Below are 22,420 nucleotides of genomic sequence, written 5' to 3' on the forward strand. Positions count from 1 at the left end.
CTCCTATGGGGGAAATCTTCCTCTGGTGTCTTCATCCCAAGTATGTGATGCAGGTTTCTATTCTGCAAATAGACCATTGTGTTGCATGACTCAACCCACAAGTGAAGTGGTAGGCCTTGGTCATGCAGCATTGCCCGTGCTGCCCCTACAATAGTTGTGTTCTTCCTCTCGGCCACCCCATTCTGTTGTGGGTTATGAGTTGTCGTTAACTCTTGTTTAATTCCTTCTACTGCACAGAAGTCCTTAAACTCTTGAGAGACATATTCTCCATCGTTGTCGCTTCTCAAGGCCTTGATCTTCTTCCCTGACTCTTTCTCAACCAAAGCTTTGAACTCATAAAACTTTGTGAAGGTTTGGTTCTTCTTCTGCATGAAATAAATCCAGCATTTACAAGAATAGTCATCCATGAAAATCACATAATGCCTTTGCTTCGTTGTGGATGCCATCGAGAATGGTCCACACAAATCAATATGAACTCGCTCTAAGATAGCCTCTGCTCGACTGTCTCGATCATGAAACAAAGACTTGGTGTACTTTCCCAAGGTACAACCTTTGCATGTGTCAATTTGCTCAAGTTTACCTTTGGGAAGTTTTGTAGATATCTTCTGCATTATCTTCAAAGCCCCATGATGCAAATGGCCCAACCACCTATGCCACAACTCGCCAATGTCTTGGCTTTGCACCAATTCTACCTTCGTAATCAATGTTGCACAATTATCTACCTCTAGTTTATAGAGATTCTTCACCCGAATCCCTATCCTCTTGGTATGACCCGTGGCCATGTGTCATAGGAAGGCCTTTCCTTTACTGAAGACAACATCGTAGCCTTTGTCCTCCAACATCGCAACTGATACCAAGTTCTTATTCAGTCCAGGCACATACATCACATTTGTCAAGGTGAGAGGAGCTCCATGCTCCCTCTAAAAAGCAACCGTGCCCACTCCTGAAACACTATACCTTCCGTCATTACCCATCTCTATGTGCATCTTGAGGTCTTTCTCCTCCAAGGCACTAAATAAATTTTTATCACCGATCATGTGGAATGAGGCTCCACTGTCAAGATACCAGGCACAACCCATCATTGATGACACCATGCATGCAATGAGGGTAAAGTCCATTTCAAACTGAGAGGTTAATGCCTCACCTTCCGATCCTTCCGTTGATCCCTTCTTGGACTTCTTTGATGGGCAATTAATCGCATAATGTCCCATCTGGTGACAATTAAAGCATCTTACTTTAGACATGTCACCCTTCTTCCCTCCATGAGAAGAATTCGATTTGAAATGGGAAGCCTTCCCCTTCCCTTTCCTTGCCTTACTTGGTAAGGCCAGATTTTCTTCATCTTCATTATTAGATGAAGAACCATCTCATGTGCTCCTCCTGATCTCCTCCTGCATAAGATCCAACCACAGTCGTTCCCATTCCGGCAGTTTCTCCCTTCCATTCACAGAGTCCTGGTAGCTATTCCAACTCTTTGGAAGGCTAAGGAGAGCGAGGCTCACCATATTATCATCGGCAATAGTTATTCACACACTGCCAAGCTCATCTCTATAGGTGGTGAGATTGTTCAGATATGTGGAAATAGTATCGCCCTTCTCCATCTTGATTCTTCGAAGCTTATCCTTGAGCGCCAATTTCCTCTGGTCACTACTGTTCTGGTAGAGGTCCTTCAATGTCTTCCACATTGAAAATGGAGTATCCTTCCCATGGAGACTCAAGACAATATGGTCTCAAACTCCCTCAAGGATGATCCATCTCGCCTTCGCCACACACTTATTCCACTCAACCAACTCTTGTGCATTAGTTGAGGCTGGCTTTGGGATTTCTTGATCAATGAATTCCTTCAAGACATTGTCTTCTAATACAACCTCCATTCTATCTTTCCATGCTATGTAATTCGAGCTACCTTCCAAGGCATACTCGAGTCTCAAGCCATAGAACGCTATTATCCAACCTTGAAGTATGATATGAATTCGATTTGCACCTGCAACCCCGAACTTCAAACTTCGAATTCTTTTCTCAGTATACTGTTCACAACTCCGATACCATGTAGAAAATCTGTGATAGGTTAACCCGATAATGCAATATAAATCAAAGCATAATACTATAACCTACTTCTACTATCAATTTTCGGAAGCTTAAAGATCGAGTTGAACAATATAACCAAAAGAAGAGGAATCAATGGCACAATACACATGAAAATGCTTTGGGGAAAGTCTCAGATAAAAACCCCACACTATTGTATTATCATACATAGTGGAAATACATAGGAATTATACAAAGCCTTAGCTCTCACAGCTAGTCAGCTCTCGGTACAATCCTCACAGACGCTCACAGGAAATCTTGGCTTCTCTCCAGCCTTCCTCTCTGCCTCCAAGCTCCTATTTCCTTGCGCGGTTCCTTGTGGATGATTAGCCTATTACCAAGTGGAAAAACAAGCCTTCAAAACTGTGCAATACTCAAGGATGAATCCTTGACTGCATGCATGAGTTTTCTCCATGAGAAAACACATGCAATTGATAGTGCACTGTTCTTGAACATTAATCTCAACCGGGTCTTTCTTAGAATAGACATGCATGAGCTTCTGATGAGGGAATCTTCAGTTAACTGGAGTAGCACTAGTTGAGTGCATTAATGCATCAACTGACTGTTAACTCAATATTATTTCCTCAAACAGTTTGGAACTAATTTAACTGAACTTAACTCAGTAATTTGAGTTAACTAATTACAACTCAAATATAACTCAATCTTATCTCCTTAATTTAAGGGATAACTCTTGCATGACTTCAGAAAGACTTCTAACTTGAATTTTTCCAACTAATTAATTTAAAATAAATTAATTAATTATTTCCAAATAGCTGTTAAGACTAAATTGGATTTTAATTCACAATTTAATTCAAGGAAAAATTAAATTGGAATATTCTTGTTTCCATATTTCAACATTCCTAACTTTAAAATGTCCATGTAAATGATCACCAAAATTAACAAGAGTGAGAAAAAATAAGAAATAAGTCTCTATCATAATCTCCTTTCTCATATAGACATGGGATAGTAAAACTCATATTCAATTTTTGAAAATTAAAATTTCAATTAATCAACACCAAAAATATTGATGTATTCTTACTTTTCAAAATATTAGATTATGTTGAAAGGTATTTTAAAGGATAAACAGAATGGATATTTGTTTAAAGTTGCTGGAAGTTATATATATATATATATATATATATATATATATATATATTAATTTTTAAAATATTTATTTTTTATTAAAAAGATAATTTACTAATTTATGAAATGTTTTTAAAATATTTAATTTTTATTAAAAAATTATTTATTAATTTATGAAGTTTTTGATGAAGGGTGAATATATACATTGTTAAAGTACCTTCTGAGATAGGATTGATCCAAATCTCCTATGAATTAATTAGCAAAAATATATATATTTTTTTAATTTTAAAAATATTTAATTATACTAAAAAAAATTGTAAATGATACTTCTCAAAAATTTGTGATTTTTTATTACAGAAATATTAATTCAAACCAATAATTTTTTAAAAGCATACTAGTTATCTCTCCTTTTGACATGTCTTAGAGTATCAATGGAATAACTAAAAAATATATCGACGTATTTTTTATTACACATTTTTGTTTATATTTTAAAACATAGTATCAATGGAACAACTAGAATTTTTTTTTTTATCGACATATTTTTTATAACACATTTTTATTTATATTTTAAAATATTTTTTATTATGATATATTATAATTTTTATAACACATTTTTATTTATATTTTAAAATATTTTTTATTATGATATATTATAATTTTTATTAACCATATTAATATTATTATCATAATAATTTAAAAATTACAATTTAATAATCTTCACAATTTTAATTAATTATAAATTCATTAAACAACTTTACATTTCCATTCACCCATTCATATACATATATATTAATTTTAGTGAAAAATAAAATTATTATGAAAATTAAATTTGTTATTAAAAAATCAAAATCTTTATTTATAACGGGTTTTAGAGGTCTTATAAAGTATATTAATTTTAGTGAAAATAATATTAAAAAAATTAGAACGGGTTTTTAAAGGATTCAAATTGTGTATTTAAAATTTGATAATTAAGAAAATAATATTAATTATTTGTTTCTAAAAAATAATAAGTATTTTTTTCTATTTTAATAATTTAAATATTAATTTAAATATATTTAGAAAAACATAAAAATATATTATAAATTTTAGTTAAATAATATATATAATTTAAAATATTTCTAAATGTCAAATAATATACACAACTTAAAATATTTCTAAATTTTTCAAAGCAACTGAATCTATTTGTACATTTAAAAATATAAATTAAATAACCGAAAAAAACCATCAAAAATAAATTGAGTAAAGGAACGAAAATTAAATTGCAACCTAACAAAATATCCCAGTGTTGTTTAAAATGGCCAACACAGCGCTTCAAACTCTGAATCGACCGATACTCTGACCAAAATAGATTAAACGTTGCTTGAAATCAACGATGCACCAACCAAAGTGGCCTAAACATGGTTTAAAAGGTCCAATACAACATTTCAAAAAACTGAAAATGTCACTGAAACGTTTCAGCTACATTTCAGAGGAGTTTTCTACAAAGAAACGTTTCTAAAACACAAAAACATGTTTCCAACACCTTTGAGTGGAGCTTCCAATAACATAGATATTCTTTAAATTGCACAGGCAACTTCCTCTTCCTCTGGAGTAGATACTATTCAGTGACATGTCAACATTCAATATTTTTGTGACATGTAGGAAATGATACTGCAAACAAAGACAGAAAAGTAAAATGTTAATTGGGTTTATTTAAAGTATTGCTATCAGGGTTGTTGTCTAAACAGTTTTTAGAAAATTGAAACATGCATATTCTTCCTATCATATATAAAGATATTTCTTATGAACAAAAGTGAATATATAATATGTCAAGAATTCTGAATACAAACCAATGATTAATTCCCAAATTTTTTCAGTCACCTTAAAAACTTTCAGATGTCAAAAAAGCTTGTACCATTTTTACCAACACCCAATCTGACCACACCTTGCAGTTCATCATCCCAAACATTTGGGATCTGCAAATTTTTCAAGCAAGATATGTGAGAAGAGTTACATTTAGCTAACTCATTAATAATACCACTAAAAATGACCTACCAATGCAGAATTGAAAAATGTAGGTCGAAAAACATGATATGAGCACTGAGCTTTGAATCGATGTATCATGTAGTACCTTGGCATCTCCACAGCCTTCCATGAGAGAAGAATTTTCATTCATTATCTTTCTGAGTGCAACTTGTCTTGCATTTCCCATACACTGCTCCTCCATTTCATAGGGCATGCCAACTTGCATAGTTACCCATTCAGACTGGTGAAATTGTGGATATGCCATGGTGTTATCAAAAGCTATTGACATACCTGATGGTTCAAGCATCTGCAAAACAACCAACAAAAAGTCAAAAATGATTTCATCATAATTATTTTCTTTATAGACAATTATTGAGATCCAAGATATATCACAGGTTTAGAACAAAAGGAATATAGTTATGAGCAAAGATAAAGAGATCAATTCTAACTCACAAAAAACTTCATAAGTGCTGAAAAGGGGACTCAAAGACACCACATTTGAACCCTTGTGGTCACCCACTTTCACATTCATATCGTAACTTATTGTCTAAGGCATGAAAGTATGTTCTAACTACATTTTAGCGACAGGCTACAGAAACAATATTGAGAGATGCAAATCTCTGAGAATCCAAATAAGCTTTGCAAATCTCTGAAAATCCAAATCAGCATTTTTTTTTAGTAAAAAGGCAACATTCAAGTTATGAACATTTTGATTGAACTTACATCGTTGGCAAGAAAGTTTTCCATGTTAAAGTCCAATTTGGGGTTAACAGCTTCAAGCTTCATAGATAGAAACTGTGAAAAAAAATGATAGCAAGTCAATTAGGATCCTAAGCAAGCAGATAATCTATGAAATCAGTCCTTTACAAAACATTTCAGGACTTTACCTCAACTTGACGCTGAAGTGATTGTACATAGTTAATTATCTCATCCACCATCAGTGCTTTACCAGTTATCTACATAAAAAATAGTCCATATTTTGGTTCAATATGTCGGAACAAAAAATTAGTTGCATTTGCCAAGCAGAAAACAAGACCCTAAAAAGCTGCAACCTTGACTACCTTATTACATCCAGGAACAAGATCTTGCAAAAGTTTCATGCGTTCGCTGATCTTTTCTCTTCGCACCTGTTATTCAGAAAACATATTTAGAATTCCCTCACCTTTGAGATTTTATGAAAAATCATTCTGAATGTGCAGATTTTATACAGGCATAGCCGTCACCCAAGAACTGACGTTCTTTTATTTTTTGCATCAGCCAGTAACTAGTATCATCCCCATCCTTCCTCGTACCGTTCTTCCTAATGATGAAATGTAGAGGTAACTTACCCTCTCAGCAAGGCTATGTCTATCAGTGGCTTGTCCTCTCCTTGCTCTCACATGGATGTAGTCTTTGGGTGGTTCTGGGGGTTTGACACTTTGTTCAGATTGTCTTGGACTCACTTCAGGCCTCCCAGTGTGGGTTCCTTGTTCAGCATCAGACTTCAAATCATCATTTTCCTTTTTAGGTTCTGCAATTTTTGGGCGTTTGCTTTTGGATTCATTCTGTCAAGAAGGAAAAACAACGGATCTGTTAAGAACGTCCTAATATAATATCAAACCAGGCCAGAAGACATCTAAAACTGTATCTGAGAAGAACCTATCTGGCTTGATTTGACACTGAAAATGACATAACAAGGAAGGTAGATTACTTTAAAAAAAAACCATTATCTTCACTGCTATGATGTGCATAAATGTAGTTAGTCACGTGTGTTACTGGGCTTTGGTCCTGATGATTAATCCTGTTATAGGATTCGGCAGTGCTACTGGGCTTTTCGTCCTGATAATGAATCCTGTTGTAGAATTGCAATAGCTGTGGAGACTACTTCAGAAAAGCAATAGCTGTGGAGACTACTTCAGAAAAGCAATAGTCTAACTGTTTGACGATTTTTTCCTTTTCTGGGCAACTTTTCTGATCAATTTTCACTGAAATCCAGCATTTCAGGGAGTCTTAGGTTTCAGTGATGTAATCTGCAGAAATTTAGTGCTTAAGGGTTTTTTAAGATACTGAATCCATTTATACACTCACAAACACATTTTAGAGGATGAATCGTATTGGCTGGTTAGAAACTGGTCGACATATATAATTTTTCCAAAAAAGTACTGTTAAAACATTTTAGACAACTTAAATTCATGATTTTGAAAAAAATCATATGGCTAACAGAAAAAGCAAAAACGTCTAATCTGCTAAATAACAAAAGAATACTCAATCGCTGTGTGAAGTGATATTTTGGAAATCCCAGTGGAGTTGGGTTCAAGATGAACACCTGACATCAAAAACCAAGAGAGGCAAGCCAATTGACTTTCAACCAACACCCCTCCCCTCTCGACTTTATTAAATCATTTTTAGGAAGATGATTTAAACAGTGCCAAGGTCAGTAGAACCGGTCTGAGAAGAACCGTACACAGGCAGACTGGGATGATTCAAAATTTTGAAAGAAGTTGGTGAGGGCCTCCCAAGCCACGGTGAGAACGTCGGTGTATGGAATTATGTTCGAGGCAAGCTCAAAATAAAAATAAATGTTCAATTCTGCTACAGAAGGAGGCCACATGAGAGAATTTAAAAGTCAAATTTCTTGGGTTTCCTTCGAAATAAAACAGAAACAAAGAAACAGACAAATTCCAAGTCCCAGATATGAGCCTTAGAGGAAAAAGGAAAAATAGAACATACCTCAGTTTTCTTTTCACTGGGAGAAGTAAATGTGGAAGCTTGAGTTCTTGCTTTGTCGTTTGGCAGGACTCTTCTTTTCCTTCTGCCTGTACTCTGCTCAGAACTTGAGCATTCTTCACCAGAGGCATTGCATTTTTGCTCAATTCGAGGCTGCTGTACCCTGATAGAACTGCTACGCTGAGGCGAGTGCTTAGATACCAACTTGACATTTTGCAGATGGGTTCTTCTGTTGAGACTGTCCAGGACTTGGACTGAAAATGGCAAGAGTTCATCTAAGTTATAAGAAGAGTTAACAGGTCGAAACGAGCACTGTGTTGTTGCTTGAACAGATGATTGGTGGTTCATGTTCACAGCACAGCCCACAATGGCAGAATGCCAACTCGCAGAAGATGTTTGATAATTCGGGGCTGAATTAGTAGAAACCTTGTTATAGTTTGTGAGATCATCAAACACATAATTTCCATTACCTTCTAATGCCATGATAACTAAATTCCTATCTTCTCAAACTCATAATAATAACATCACTGTCCTCACCAGCAAGCCTATGGACCTCGGGTTGAGCTCAGCAACTCTTAATGGCCAGTCCCCAATACTAGAGCAGAATCAACATCCCACGACAATTTGGAACAGAGTGTAATAAATGAAAAGCAGGGTATTTATTTACCAACTCAGAAGCAGACCCCGCAAAGAGCTTTCAGATAATTCTGCAATCTGCTCATTGCCCACCTTGGGCTTTGCTCTTTGTCAAGGGCTGGCAAGTCTAATGGATATGCTGTTGAGGAATAGGATGGAGAGGACAATTTGTAGTTATAGTACAGGAAGTGTAAAATGATATTATGCCTCCCCTGACTTCTAAAATGATTGATTTTGACTGCTCAGCATCCTGCCTGTCTAATTTGTTTGTTATGGCCTACGCCTATTGACTGCTTACCATCCTGCCTAATTTGTTTGTTATTGCCTATGGCCTCTACGGCGCACCGACCAGAGTTATCTAAAGCCACTGCAAAATGCTTTTGTCGTCAGAATTTTGTAAGACATAAAACGCCAGAAACTAAAGAAAGAAAACGCCGTAGCTTTTTAACTCCTGTATTTTGGTTTTTTCTGGAGTTAATTTTATAATTTGTAGTTCGTGGTTTTAATCTTTTTGTGTTTTTGGTATTTTTAAATGTAATTTTGGTTAAAGTTTCGTGAGAATTTGTTAGAATTACAAGTTCAGTTATATAGTTTTTTAGTTTGTTTAGTTAGGTGTTTTTTTAACTATAAAAAAATTATTATAATTTACTTGTCAAATCAGTGGTGAAGACAGTTATTTCTGACAGGCTGATTTATCACTATTATAAAGAAAACCACATCACTTGAAATAATATCTTAGTGATTCATAAGAGCAAGCTTTCACTCTTGCCATATACATCTAGATCTTAGACAGTAAAAATGTTTTCTTCTGAAATCTTAACCAATTACCCTGTTTTAACGAAACAAAAATAATTCTGTACCATTAAAATTATATAATTCTATATAATTAAAATATTAAAAAATACCAGACCTTCGAACCATTAAACTTTGTAAAACTCTAAAACAAAACGAAACAAAAATAATCTTATACCATTAAAATTATATAATTCTATATAATTAAAATATTAAAATACCAAAACTTCAAACAATTAAACTACGTCAAAATTAGATGCATGGCATGTTTTTAAGAATCTGGGTGGTTTAGAGCCTACATAACAATAATATTGTAGGGGCACAACAATAACAATAGTGAGCTTCGGCAATTTTGAGAGGAATGGGGATGGAGAGCTTGAAAAAGAATTCGGCTCTGTTAGGGTTGGATTCGTTGACGGATTCAAAGCTGCGAGCGATGATGGACGAGGGGGATTCAGACGGCGATGGTTCCCTGAACGAAAATGAGTTCTGTGTTATAAAGATCAGATTGAGCCCTTCTTTTATGGCGGAGGCCGAAACATGGCTTCACAAGGCCCTGCTATCCATGGCGGTTTCTGGGTATAACGTTGTCACATGGTGGAGCAGTGGAGGGAGCCACTCAATGGGAGCTGTCGTTTCTGCCGAGAAAATGGCGCGGACACCCGTACTGGGTTGGAATTTGCCAGAAGTTTGGGGGCCTCGGCCCAATCTGCCACCGTGCCCAGCTCTCTCCGAGAGAGACTATTTCACCTCAGCAGCAAGCCTACAGCGAATCTGCCTCTCGAACCTGCCAAATCTGCCTACAAAGGTACCAATGCTAGCAATGCACATCGACTGGGTTGCAAAGCTGAAACGGCAGGTTAGCAAGCCTCTGCACAAGGCTTTCTTTGGCATAGATGGTGACGCCGTCATCTAGACCGTAAGCAAGCAGCGGATCTGCTTCTCGAACTCGCCAGATTTGCTTACAGAGGAGAAATCCTCTCCTTTTCATCGCCATGGCAGATTTGCTCTCGAACGCACAAGAGGCCCTGACACTATGTTTAGGCACTTCTTTGACTCCTTCCAAATCCAAATTTCTCATCCCACAAGAAGAACCATACTGCAATGGGTTAGTTCTTCAGATCTAGTGCTGGATCTCAAACTGAATCTAGAACAGCGGATTGGGATCCCTTCAGGCCTTCAGAGACTTTTCTTTCAAGGTAAACAACTTGAAGATCTTCTTCCCCTCTCTTCTTACAGCATTACCAGAAATAGCTCTTTGGTGTTAACCCTTCGCTTGAGAGGAGGTGCAACGGGACAGTCATCCTCTACTCCTCCTTTCTCTTACAAAGATGCAGTACACTCTGAGAACCCCAAACCCCCAGAAGCCCTTAAACCTAAGCCTTTTTTTGTTGACAAAATAGAGGAAGTTCCCTCTGTTGAAATCACCCATGAAGGTCTTGCAATCCAATTTCAAGATTTTGTAGAAAGAGCCATCATTTGCAGATTTAACGGACTGTGGCCGCGATCTCAAGATCTCTATGCATGGATCCATGCAAACTGGACTCATCATTGTAAGATCAGTTTCTGTTCAAAAGGATACTTCATTGTTCTATTTGATGACAATAAGCATTATGAAAAGGCTTTAGAAGAAGGCCCTTGGTTCATGGGAACTGCAGGGCTCTTCTTGACTCCTTGGTTCCCAGATTTTGATCCAGCAACTGCAGTCATAACCAGGACACCTGTTTGGATCAAGCTTCCAAACTTACTTGCCCACTTATGGCATGGTGCAGTGTATAAAGCTATAGGCAACACCTTGGGTAGTTTCATAATGGGAGATTACTGGCGGGAAAATAAAGTCTCTACACATATGCCAGAATATGTACGGAGTTAGATTTGAGCAAAGGACTTCCAAACCAAATCAATCTCAAGATAAACGACTTTGTCTGGACCCAGATACTAGATTACGAAAATACTGCATTCCATTGTCGCCATGAACGCCTGCCCATCTCTCCCAACAAAAAAGAACAAGGATAACCTCTCCAAGCCCAAGTCCAAACAATGGGCTCCTTGCTCTCGACCTCCAGTCGTGGATTCTGAATCCTCTAGCTCTGAAGATGAAGGTAGCGATGAAAAATTGGATCATGCCCCTCGTTCCGGGGTCCCTTCCACTGATGGTCCGGCGCATTCCTCCGATCCAGCCATCGCCCAGAAAAGCATCCATATGACCTCCTCCTCTGATTCAGAAAAGGAGGGCCCCCCTGTGGAGAATCCCAATCTTCAAGTTGTTATTGCTCATTCACCCCAGGACGGTTGGGTCGAAGTCAAAAAAAGGAAAGGGAAAAAGCTTCATGTTGAGGCTTCTGCCCATTCTGGGTAGAAGTCGGTCTTTTTGCTTCCAGCCATTTGTTGTAGCTTCTTGCTTGTTTCACTCCTTCTCCGGCACTGAGGTTGATAGTCCTATCATTTCCGGTTGCCAGTTTTCTTTCTCTCTTGATTGTACCATCTTGTACCATATTTTTGATTAATAGAATTAGTCCAATTCAAAAAAAAAACAATCTGGGTGGTTTAAGACATTCTCAGAATCCCTCGGTCTAACACAGCTAAATATGAATCGATTTGTTTTGACTTTTTGAAAGCTTTTTGGGTGGGTTTTTTCAGTGTAATTTCTCTAAATCACAAGCTTGATGGGTAACCCCTACACAATTGAAGTGTCCTAAAAGTTTTCATGATACTGAAACTATGTATAAAGTCAAAAACCAATTTAAATAAAACAAATCAAAATTTCACCTCAATTTTTTCCCTAAATTCTAACACCAGAAAATCTAAAAAATCATACTAAAAACAACTTAATCCACTGATACAAACCAACACATCCCACTATAAATTGATTGCTCGTTTGGTCTTGTAACGGATAAGTGGTGAAGCCTCAAAACTGTTGGACTTTGTTTATTTCTATGATGGTCTGTTGCACAACGAAGGATACCAGTGGAGAAGTCTCACGGCTCTTGACTTCGCTGTTGTAAAGTTTATTGATATTTAATTTTATTATTTATTAGTATTTAACTTCGCTGTTGTAAAGTTTATTGATATTTAATTTTATTATTTATTAGTATTTAATTTTATTAAAATGTATTATTAATTAAAATAAATTATATAATTTCCTGAAATTTTGAAAATATTTTATTATAATTTTAATTAATGTAAAGATCATTTAAATAGTTTTATAAAAATCATTTTTTAGTTGGGTTAATAATCAATTTTATAAAAAATAATTTGTTTTGTTTTTTATTATTATTAATAAGACTGGAGGAATCAATATTTTCACAAAATCTGGTTTATATAAAACAAAATGAATCTTTTACATTACTAATATAATTCTTAATTTTTACACAAAATCCACTAAAAGTTAGTAAGAGACAATTAATAACTCTATAACTTCAATAAATCCAAAATCTAAATCACATCATAAACAAACAATACTTATATTTTATCAATTTACTTCCCCCCAAAAAATCATGGCATGAACAAAAATATCTCTTATATGAAATAAGGTGAATCTTTTACACCACAGATATAACCCCCCAATTTTTACACAAAATTCACTAAAGGTTAATAAGAGACAATTAATAACCTTAGATCTTTAATAAATCCAAAACCCAAATCACATCATAAACCAAAAAATACTTATTTTTTATCAATTTCCCTCCCAAAAACAAGCTTGAAGTTGCAATAACATGTAGCAAACATTTGGGGTGGTATCCACAGGCAGGGTTATTTTTTTGCTTGGAGGGACCTATAGAAACATCTTGTGCTCAATGATTGGGACCTAGATGTTTCTTTATGGTTGATCTCTAGCTCATGTACATAATCTAAATGCTCTAATAATTATGGACCACTCTAGGATCATTCTGCACCATTTGGCTAGCTCACTTCCAAAAGATAGGAAATTGAAAAATATCTTTGAAAAAATCAATGCTCTCATTCCCAAATTTCTGCCCTGTAAGTCGTTTCATGTTCACGACAAAATAATCAAGAAGTAGACAAAGTTGTTTCGTGTTCATCACAAAATACTCAAGAAGTACACAAATTGGCCAATAAATGGGATACTTTGGAAACATGAAAGTTATGCATCAATGGGCAAGAGTCAATATGTTGTATCCCCTAATGCTTCCCCTACTCCTTTAATGAGTATGTTAGTTAGCTTTTGTGAAATTTTGGGTAGTTTTTGGAAAGTGTACACCTTTAGATATAATAGGTATGCTTTAAAGGTAGTATGGCTTTTTTGAGAGTATTGGCAATTCGGAAGATTTCATTTTTAGTTTCAGTGAACCATTTAGTTCGACCCCTATTTTGATGTAATGTTACACTCCAAATGAGAGTTTGTTTTAATAAAAAAATCTTGTTACAGTTAACAAAATTTAAAAGAAAATAACAACAAAATAGATTTATTTATTTATTTATTTTTTAATGAAATAACTACAAAAATAATAGTAAATTATTTGAGATATGGAATATTAACAAATGGATAAATTAAGTGATGTTCTTGATCAGCCTTGGTATTGCAACAAGAATGTTGCAACTCCCAAGGCTACCAAATTTAATTATCAACTTGGGGTTTGTACAAACTTAAGAGTTGTTGGCATTATAATGTGTTCTTCTTTCGTTAATCTGATGCAATGAAGTGAATATCATGAAATCAAGCCTAAACTAATTGCAGAAATGGAAACCTTAACCTATTACAGGAAACAAAAGACAAGGAAAGCAAACATATTCTAATTGCATAAAGTAAAGAGCATGAACCAACTCTACATCACTGCATTCAAAGAGACCATATGCTAGTAACAATGTTCATTAAGCATTTCAAAAGGTAATCATGTAAACCATCCCTATGTCATTCAATTCATGAGTGTGTTTATTGGCCCTAATTGCAGAGATCTATTGCAGTGGTGAAAAGACGAATCCTAAGTGGTATATAGTCTTCCTAAAACTTGGTTCCAGAGCATATGGGTCATTGTATAGGGTCAAGATGAAAAATTCAAGCTCAGAGGGCAATTTTGGCCAAGTTTGGAGGGTCTCTGCACAGTGCTACAACATCAAGACAAAGTGTTACAACATTGTCTTGTTTTGTTATAGGATCAGGTATGAGAGAAATTTGTGGACTTAGAAGGTGATCTGAAGGTGAGGAAAGATGGAATAAGGTAGGATAAGGGTGTATGAAGCCCTTACCAAGCACAGTGCTCCTCAGGAGCCCATCTTGCCCATCTTGCACAAGGAAATATGCAAACAATGGCCTCTAACAAATCTGAAAAGAGCTCTTTGTAGACAGTTTTCTTGAAGAGGTTGTTGAGGAAGGAGGGAAGGTGTTGATGATATGGTCACAAATGAAAATGACAATTGTTAGCCCTGCAAACCCTTAGTCTCACCTGCACACAAGAAATATTATGATTGTTATACTTGAGAAGACTAAAATACCTAATCTACCAACTAGTATGTTCTTTGAGTTATCTCACCGAATGACCAAGAAAATCGAATGCAAATGAGATGGGGTAAATTAGCATAAAATTACTACTCTAAAAACCAGAAATTCAAGAAATAGTGAGCTAGTTGACCTACCAAGTGACCAAGAAAATCGAATGCAAATGAGATGGGGTAAATTAGCAGAAAATTACTACTCTAAAAACTAGAAATTCAAGAAACAATGAGCTAGTTGACCTACCAAGTGCCTAACATGATCAAGTGAAAATGCTCAGTGGTAAATTTTGTTATTAATTTGAATTATTTTAGGCTTCATTCCAAATGGAATCAACTTGAAAGAAACTCATTAACACGTGTTAAAATTCAGCAGAAATTTATTACTATTTTGCTATAGGATACTTTTAGAAATTCCAAAATTGTGAACTCGTAAACCAATCCAAGTAGCTTAATGATGAATATGACTTTTCAAAGTTTTTAGAAGGATGTGTCATGCTACTACCTATATTAATTACTTGCAAAACAACTTACTTCAATCATTTAACTAATCTAACCTACACCAAATGAAGCATAAATACTAAATGCAGAAATAGGAAAAGCAAGAATAAGGGATGCAAGTGAATAATAAGTGCAAAGAAGATAAAGAAATTGTACAACAAGGCTCTGGGGCTCTAAGGATGGCCAAGCCCAAGGATACTCAGAGTCCTATGAATGAAACCAATTTTTAGAAGCTAAAAATGGAACCAAACTTCATTATTAGAGTTAATCCAAGTACATCCCTGCTGGAAATGAAAGTAGAGGTGCCAAATAACAAGTTTTCTTCACAAAAAGACTAAAAAATACATGCCCCTAGAGGATAATTTGAATTTTTACTTATACAAATTGATGGGAAAACATCCTCCTTGAAAGGAGTCATCTTTCCCCTCCAAAATCCCTCAAAAAGTGGATCTGGTTCCCAACAATAGGAATCTTCATTCAATGACAAGGAACACATTCCTAGATTTTCTCAATCACTGGATCTCCATAATTTATTCAATAATTTCATAATATCTTGTTCATTTATTATTCAATCTCGGTCCATCATTTATCAAAGAGCAAGTCCCTATATTATCCCATCTTCCAAATCTTCAGAATTTGCCCAAAATTCTTACAATATTGTACAAAAAATAAATATTATTAGACACATAATATGCAATTATCTTTAAACCTTCCTACGAACATATTAAAGCTAAAAAACATTATTAAGTGTAGAAGGAGACATTTAGTATAGCCTTTATGTGCCTAAGAAAGGTTAGATGGGCCTTAATTTGTATCTAATTTGGAGGCTCGTCATTTCTCATAGATATTATATTAAGAGAGCAAACCCTTCATATGTAGTAAGATAACTCAAATCCAAACAAGAAAGAAACTCATTAATTGTTTTAGATGAGCGATATAATTAAAGGCATAATTAGTTTTATTATGACTTCTACCAACTTCACAATATTTGGTTGAGTGGATAGACAAAAAAAATAGAGAGAGAGAGAGAGAGAGAGAGAGAGAGAGAGAAGATAATTCTATGAACATTCAAGATCTCCAATGAAGATACACAATGTGAAAAATATATACGTAGAAAGTGTAAAACAATCAAATTAGAGTATGGGCTTCATTGATCATAGTTATAGTTAGATATTCAAAATTGAAGAAAAAGGGTTAAATATTGGATATCATATTTGAAATTTAACTCAATAGGGGTCTAAGATTGAGAAATAGAATCCAAAACAAAGAATTGTACCTATGAATTCTTTTGGGAGCATTAAATTATTCACGAAGATTTTGTTTGTAGGGATTTCACACTTGCCTACTCATATATGCATATCCACTAGAGTTATTGTTGTGTTAAATTTTCTATATTGTATCCACAGTGTGACTTGCGTTGTCATGACTTGGTTACCTTTAATCATTTGTTACAAAGGTTCTTTTGCATTAGAGCACTCTCCCTTGAGTCACCTTACCTCATGTTAAGTATATGACCTTTTTGGGATGTTAAGTGCTTAGGTATGGTCCCTCAATCATCTTAGCTCTTATCTTTAACCATTGGTTATGGTTTGAATCTATTAGACCCTTTGAAGCACTCAATTAGGGGAATTACCTATTGATTGGGTTATATATGGAGCTCCAAGCCCCTTATTTATTTGAAAATTTGTTAGGGCATTTAGTTTCTACTCCCCAATCACCCAATCTATTTAGATATGCTTAATTAGGGGTCTACAAGATCAAACCTTCCTTAACTCTTCATGATTTATTGGCACAAAGTGAATTGCAACTTTCATGGTACATCCCTTCTCTATGAGTCATGGTTCATGGAATAGAGTGTGTAATTTGGCAAAAATACCTATGGTACATTTTAAGAAACTTGTGATACTCAATGAAAACTCACAGTATGATTATTATGTAAAGAAAATTTTGTCTAATGGTTATTCTAGCATTTTCTTAATCCTTCTATTCATATGAAATGCTCTACACAATGGATAATTTAATATTTACTTATACCTTCAGGTTGCTCTCTCTCTCTCTCTCTCTCTCTCTCTCTCTCTATATATATATATATATATATATATATATATATATATATATATATATATATATATATATATATATATATATATCCTCACCTCAATCTTCAATTCCTCTTCCATTATTTAATTATCTTGCAAATATATTGAATGATTAGCACCAAATCTTGATCAAGCTCTTCTACTCTTATGATGTTCTTTGCTTGCATATTCCTACCATCTCCCAAAATCTCTACATGTATATATTTCTTTTGGTATAGTTCTCCTTTGAATGTTGCTTACGTTGTGCTAAGATGCCTCCATTAGATCAATCCCCTCCTACAAGTTGGAAAATTCAATGTTCCTACCTCAAGGGAGATTCCAACACAACTAGAGAAAGATAACTACCACCTATTTGAGAACATTTTGGGTTATCACACAAAACATCATTGTTTCATTAATTACATGGTACATTTAGGGTGTATTATTACTTGTATTAGACATTGGGATCAAGTATGTTTTATAGGAAGGTGTAGCAATTTTTGCAAGTTTATTTGACTAGGAAAACCCTCTCTTGGAAGCTTGCAACATCTTTCATTTTCAATCCAAACAACTTCAACACTTACAACAATGTTCTTTCAAGTGGCTGACTTCATTTTCTCTCTCTTCATCACCAATTTTTTGGTTAACTAGATTACAAAATGATTTCAATAAATTAAACCTAGTTAGCTTTATGTCCTTCATTAATTTGTTATTATTTATATTTTTGTTGTTGAAGCATAATTGAATTACCTTAATTAATTTACATGGTTAGTGTACAAAATCAAACCTAATTATTCTAGTGGTCTTCCCTCATTCTATTTTCTTCCTGTATTCCCATATCCTAGGGTTTCTCAATTATTCCCTAAAATTAAGTGGCAACTTAGTCCACATTCTCTTCGTTGTGGTAGTGTGGCACCTCACTCTACCCACTAAAATGCGATTTTTATTTGTTGAAAAAATGATAGTAATGAAAGTAGGTAATTATTAATGTGAATCGAAATATCATTGTAAACATATGAAAGTATAGTAATAGTTTACAAAACCATAAAAAGGGCTCACAACATATGACACTATCACTAATAATGTCAATATCAAAACTTACACCCAAAATACAATTTACAAAACACCACTTAGTTATTGCGATGCAACCCTAGCTTTTGATTTAGGGAATACATTATCATCTAACACAATTAAATGAGGATCATACAAGATAAAAAAAAATGTAGTGACTCATGTATATTACTCTCGTTATAGTATCATTCCCAGTTGGCATATTAATGTTTGGATAAATCCCTTACAAATTATCTTTAGGAAAATAATGCCAATGGAAATAGATTTCACATAATTAATTGGGACCTTTGTTGCACTCCAAGGGATTTGGGAAGCCGTGGTATAATCAAAATGATGATTTAGACTTATATCTTTTGCACTAATTGGGTAGTGAGTGATCTCATTGGGAACAAGTCTTTGAAACTCTCACTAAGGCATTCAATTGATTAAGGTGTTCTACAAGGTAAAATGGTCTCGAAATGTGTATCTTTTGACTAACTCTAATGGTCACCCTTGTTAAAGGTAAAGTTGTTGGCCCTTTTGTTTTGTAGAGTATTTGAAAGGGTAGGCAGGTTATTAATCCCTTCCTAACTTGGAGGAACCTCTCTCTTTGGATAAGTTGGCTTTTAATGATTATTGTCTTGGGTGATCCTCTTCATTGTCTCATGAGGGTAAATCCCTAGGTGAAACAACCCAGTTCTCCTCTCATAAGATGTTTAAGAAAGGTACCTAGTTTACCAAGGATCTAATAGATTCAATCCACATGCTAGCTACCATGGAAAAATCTAAAACAACATTTCAATTTGGGAACTAGTAATAAATATTTCATAGAAAAGATCTTGCATTTAATCTTGCCCTACAAGGCTTGAGAGTCTATCTATGAACCTAAAAAAGGACTTAATATTTTCCTTATTTCTGATCATGGGAGGGTTATCAATTCAAAAATAATTTCTCATCTAAGAGTTCGAAACTCACATTACCTAAATTAGGCCCTCGCCATTAGTCAATATAAATTCTATATGAGCCAACTGAAGCATCATATCCCTACACTCAGCATAGAGGTCCTCCATTTAAAGTAGGACATCTCTTTTGGCCTTGTTCCTCTTAAGGATGACATTGCAAAGGAGTGCCTTGATATGTCAGTAGAACTCAATTGTATATAGATATGTGTTTTTCCTACCTCTAGTGTGGCCCTTATCTGGGACATAGTCAACAACAAAGGCCAAGATCTTTGCATTAGTAAACTCCCATCTATCTTACAGGACCCCTTCAACTGCATGATGAATTTCTTCTTGAATGTCTACTAGAGTATGTAGGTGGAATCATCAGGTCGCAAAATGTGCATGGAGGTGAGCTCAAGCATTGCCCTCCACATAGTTTAACAAGTCTCGTCGACTTCGAGCTCATCGTGGCGGCATGGTGGAGGCAAAGGGGGAGGCATTGCATGAACATGGAGAGACACATGCAAAAGATACCAACTGGGAGAAGTTGCAGGAGGGTATGGTAGTGAGGGTATAGTAGTGATGGTGCAACCATCTTCTAGAACCACACTTTTAATGTTTTGCCACTAGCGATGTGAGGTGCGTTAATGATGGGCTAGCTCTTGAAATCATATCAAGGACAAATGAGGGTGCGTGGTGCCCATGCCTCCTCCCTCTATTGAGTAGAGTGATTGTGGGGTACCCCTCTCCTCCCCCCCAACACGCACACACCATTTGTGTTGTTTGTCACCCCATACAAGGAAATTGTAACTTGATTTGAAATTATTATTATTATTATTAATTAGAAAGAGAATTACTATAAATCACACACACACACACACATATATATATTCTTAACCATGGAGATTCAATCCCACTCTACCATGGAAATTTTTAATCTGGAGGTTTTGTTACAATACCATGGCTTACTAATACCACATGCCCAAAAAACCACAACTCATGTTCATACGACTTTTTCTTTAATTAATCAGCTTAATTAAAAAGCCAAACATAATTAATTTTGAGATAAATCTCAATTTTTAATTTTTGACCATTAAAAACATTTTAAAATGTTTCATAAAAGTTAAATATCTTCCACCTAATAATTATTAATAATTAATTAAAATTTTAAAATTCCCACCCGTAATATTTTCTGCTGTTTATTTTATTTGAGCTATCCAACATTATGTAGATGTAATGAAGAGTTAAGATGTGCTGAACTCAAATGTGAGTTGGACAATAGAGCTTAAACAAATTATTACGTAATTGTTTACAACATAATTTGTCAATGAAGGATGAAAGATTCCCCAAGTTTTGTAGTGGTCCTAAGCTCCAAAAACAAGAAGAGAATTGATGGCATAGCCAACGAGAGATTGCCACCTTTTATGACATGTTGTGACACGTGTAAGGCATCAAAGCATGATGATTAGGACATTGTAAGACCATTGGGTGACTAAGGAAAGAAGTACAGGCACAACAGTGATTGCAAAGACTTTGATGAAGATTGACAAGGTGTGCTTATAAAAAGGCATTAAGTTTGAGCTTATAAAAAAATAGTGTTAGTGTATTATATTCGCGAAGAGTTCATCATTGAGGTAACTCCAAAGGATGGAACACATATCGAAATTGATTATTTGAGGGATGAAAATTTTCAAACAATTTTTAATTGTTATACGAGGTTAATCTCCCTGTCAACATGCTTACTTGAGGTAGGTATGTTTTTTGGGGGTTAGAGTTAATATTAAAAACAAATGTAGATAATGTTTTTAAAATAAATAAAAAAATATTGTAAATTTATATTTAGTTTGGTATTGGAGTGTTAAATTTATTTAGAATATTTTACAATTTAGTATAAATTATAAATTAAGATGTATAGTTATTTTTTATTCCATATAAGTAAGTGTGTAATAATTAAAAATAAAATAGTAATAATTAAAGAGAATGTCAATGTTAATTTTAAATAAACTATTTTAATAGTATCATTCATTTATATATAAAAAACAAATATTTTAGATTTAAATATACTTTACTATTTTAACGATTTAAATATTTATGGGATTTGTTATTTATTATAACTTAATTTTAGGAATTTAATTTTTTATTGAAATCATTTGGGAGACTTATTAGGTAAATTATGATAACTAGCTTCTATAAATATATAATCAATAATTGAAAGTAGATAAATATTTTAATGGTTAAAATATTTATGTATTTTGGTATTCATTATAAACTAATTTTGGAAGTTTAACTTCTCAATGAAATGGCATTGTAAGACTTTCGAGCTTGGAGGCATGTTATTTGGAGGAGCATGCTTAGATACATAGAATTCACCAACACATTTGCTAATTTGCAAGCATTATTGAAATTGTCAAATCGATTGCCTTGCATGAAATTATCACTTGAGTGGCATGGCATCGTGAGTTCCATTGGTTGAGTGAGAGGAGAAAGCATGTATGATCAATTGAAAGATAGTGGCACAAGTCAGCATGACATGGTAACATGCAAAGAATCAATTATGGGGATTTCACCATTTGAACGAGGGTAAGGTTATGTCGGTTTGAAATGTGTAGACAAGGACACGTCAGGGGAGATGTATGATCAACTTGGGTGCATAGACAAGGAGGGTCAGGCAAGATGGATGGTCATATTGAGCAGTAGGTGAAGGGGTGCAAGCATGCAAGGGGTTTGCCCAAGTTACATGAAGGGACATGATGGTTTGCATCGTGTGCAAAAATTATGCATATAGCATTTGGTTGGAAGCGATCAATGTGGTACAACACACAATTCTTATATGCAAGTGATACCAAGTTGCAACAAGTGCACATCATAGCCTAGAGCAAAGACACAAGTGATACAAAGTAGTGGGAGTCTTTGCACAATGAGGTTGTGTGCTACTTAGCTCAAGTAGGAATTTGGACCAAGGCTTTTCTCGGGGCATAGTATAACTGAGAAGGTGTTGGGCTGAGGGGAGTTCTACTAGCCTTGTGCTAAGGTGTTGCCAAATGAAGTTTTGAGATGAGGGCAAGCCAAGTTTAGGCCAAGTGTGGGAGCCAA

At 34.8% G+C, this 22,420-nt stretch overlaps 1 protein-coding gene across 2 annotated transcripts; it reads right to left on the bottom strand.

Annotated features, from left to right (window-relative positions):
* Window positions 1-4,427: 4,427 nt before the first annotated feature.
* LOC149187186 (uncharacterized) lies at window positions 4,428-8,709 on the bottom strand. 2 transcript variants are annotated; one of them, XM_089412756.1, is made up of 8 exons: window positions 7,882-8,709; window positions 6,501-6,716; window positions 6,234-6,299; window positions 6,060-6,128; window positions 5,896-5,967; window positions 5,279-5,479; window positions 4,998-5,123; window positions 4,428-4,818 (listed from the first exon to the last, which is right to left on the bottom strand). In XM_089412756.1, the coding sequence occupies exons 1-7, from the start codon at window positions 8,359-8,361 to the stop codon at window positions 5,040-5,042; spliced, it is 1,188 nt and encodes a 395-aa protein (XP_089268882.1). In that variant the 5' UTR covers window positions 8,362-8,709; the 3' UTR covers window positions 4,428-4,818; window positions 4,998-5,039. The 2 variants fall into 2 exon arrangements, with proteins under 2 accessions (XP_089268882.1, XP_089268881.1); XM_089412755.1 differs by having other exon boundaries at window positions 5,029-5,123; window positions 7,882-8,706.
* Window positions 8,710-22,420: the final 13,711 nt, after the last annotated feature.

This window comes from Pinus tabuliformis, chromosome 3_1, assembly GCF_031772625.1.
Source record: "Pinus tabuliformis cultivar Carrire ecotype Pingquan chromosome 3_1, CPIR1, whole genome shotgun sequence".
NCBI lineage: Eukaryota > Viridiplantae > Streptophyta > Pinopsida > Pinales > Pinaceae > Pinus > Pinus tabuliformis.

Excerpts from the sequence above, each read along its gene's own strand:
- LOC149187186 (XM_089412756.1), bottom strand. The coding sequence starts at position 8,361 with ATGGCATTAGAAGGTAATGGAAATTATGTGTTTGATGATCTCACAAAC. Across the intron at positions 6,717-7,881 it reads CCAGTGAAAAGAAAACTGAG|AATGAATCCAAAAGCAAACG; the intron begins GTATGTTCTATT and ends CCTTCTTGACAG. Across the intron at positions 5,480-5,895 it reads AAAACTTTCTTGCCAACGAT|ATGCTTGAACCATCAGGTAT; the intron begins GTAAGTTCAATC and ends GTTGTTTTGCAG.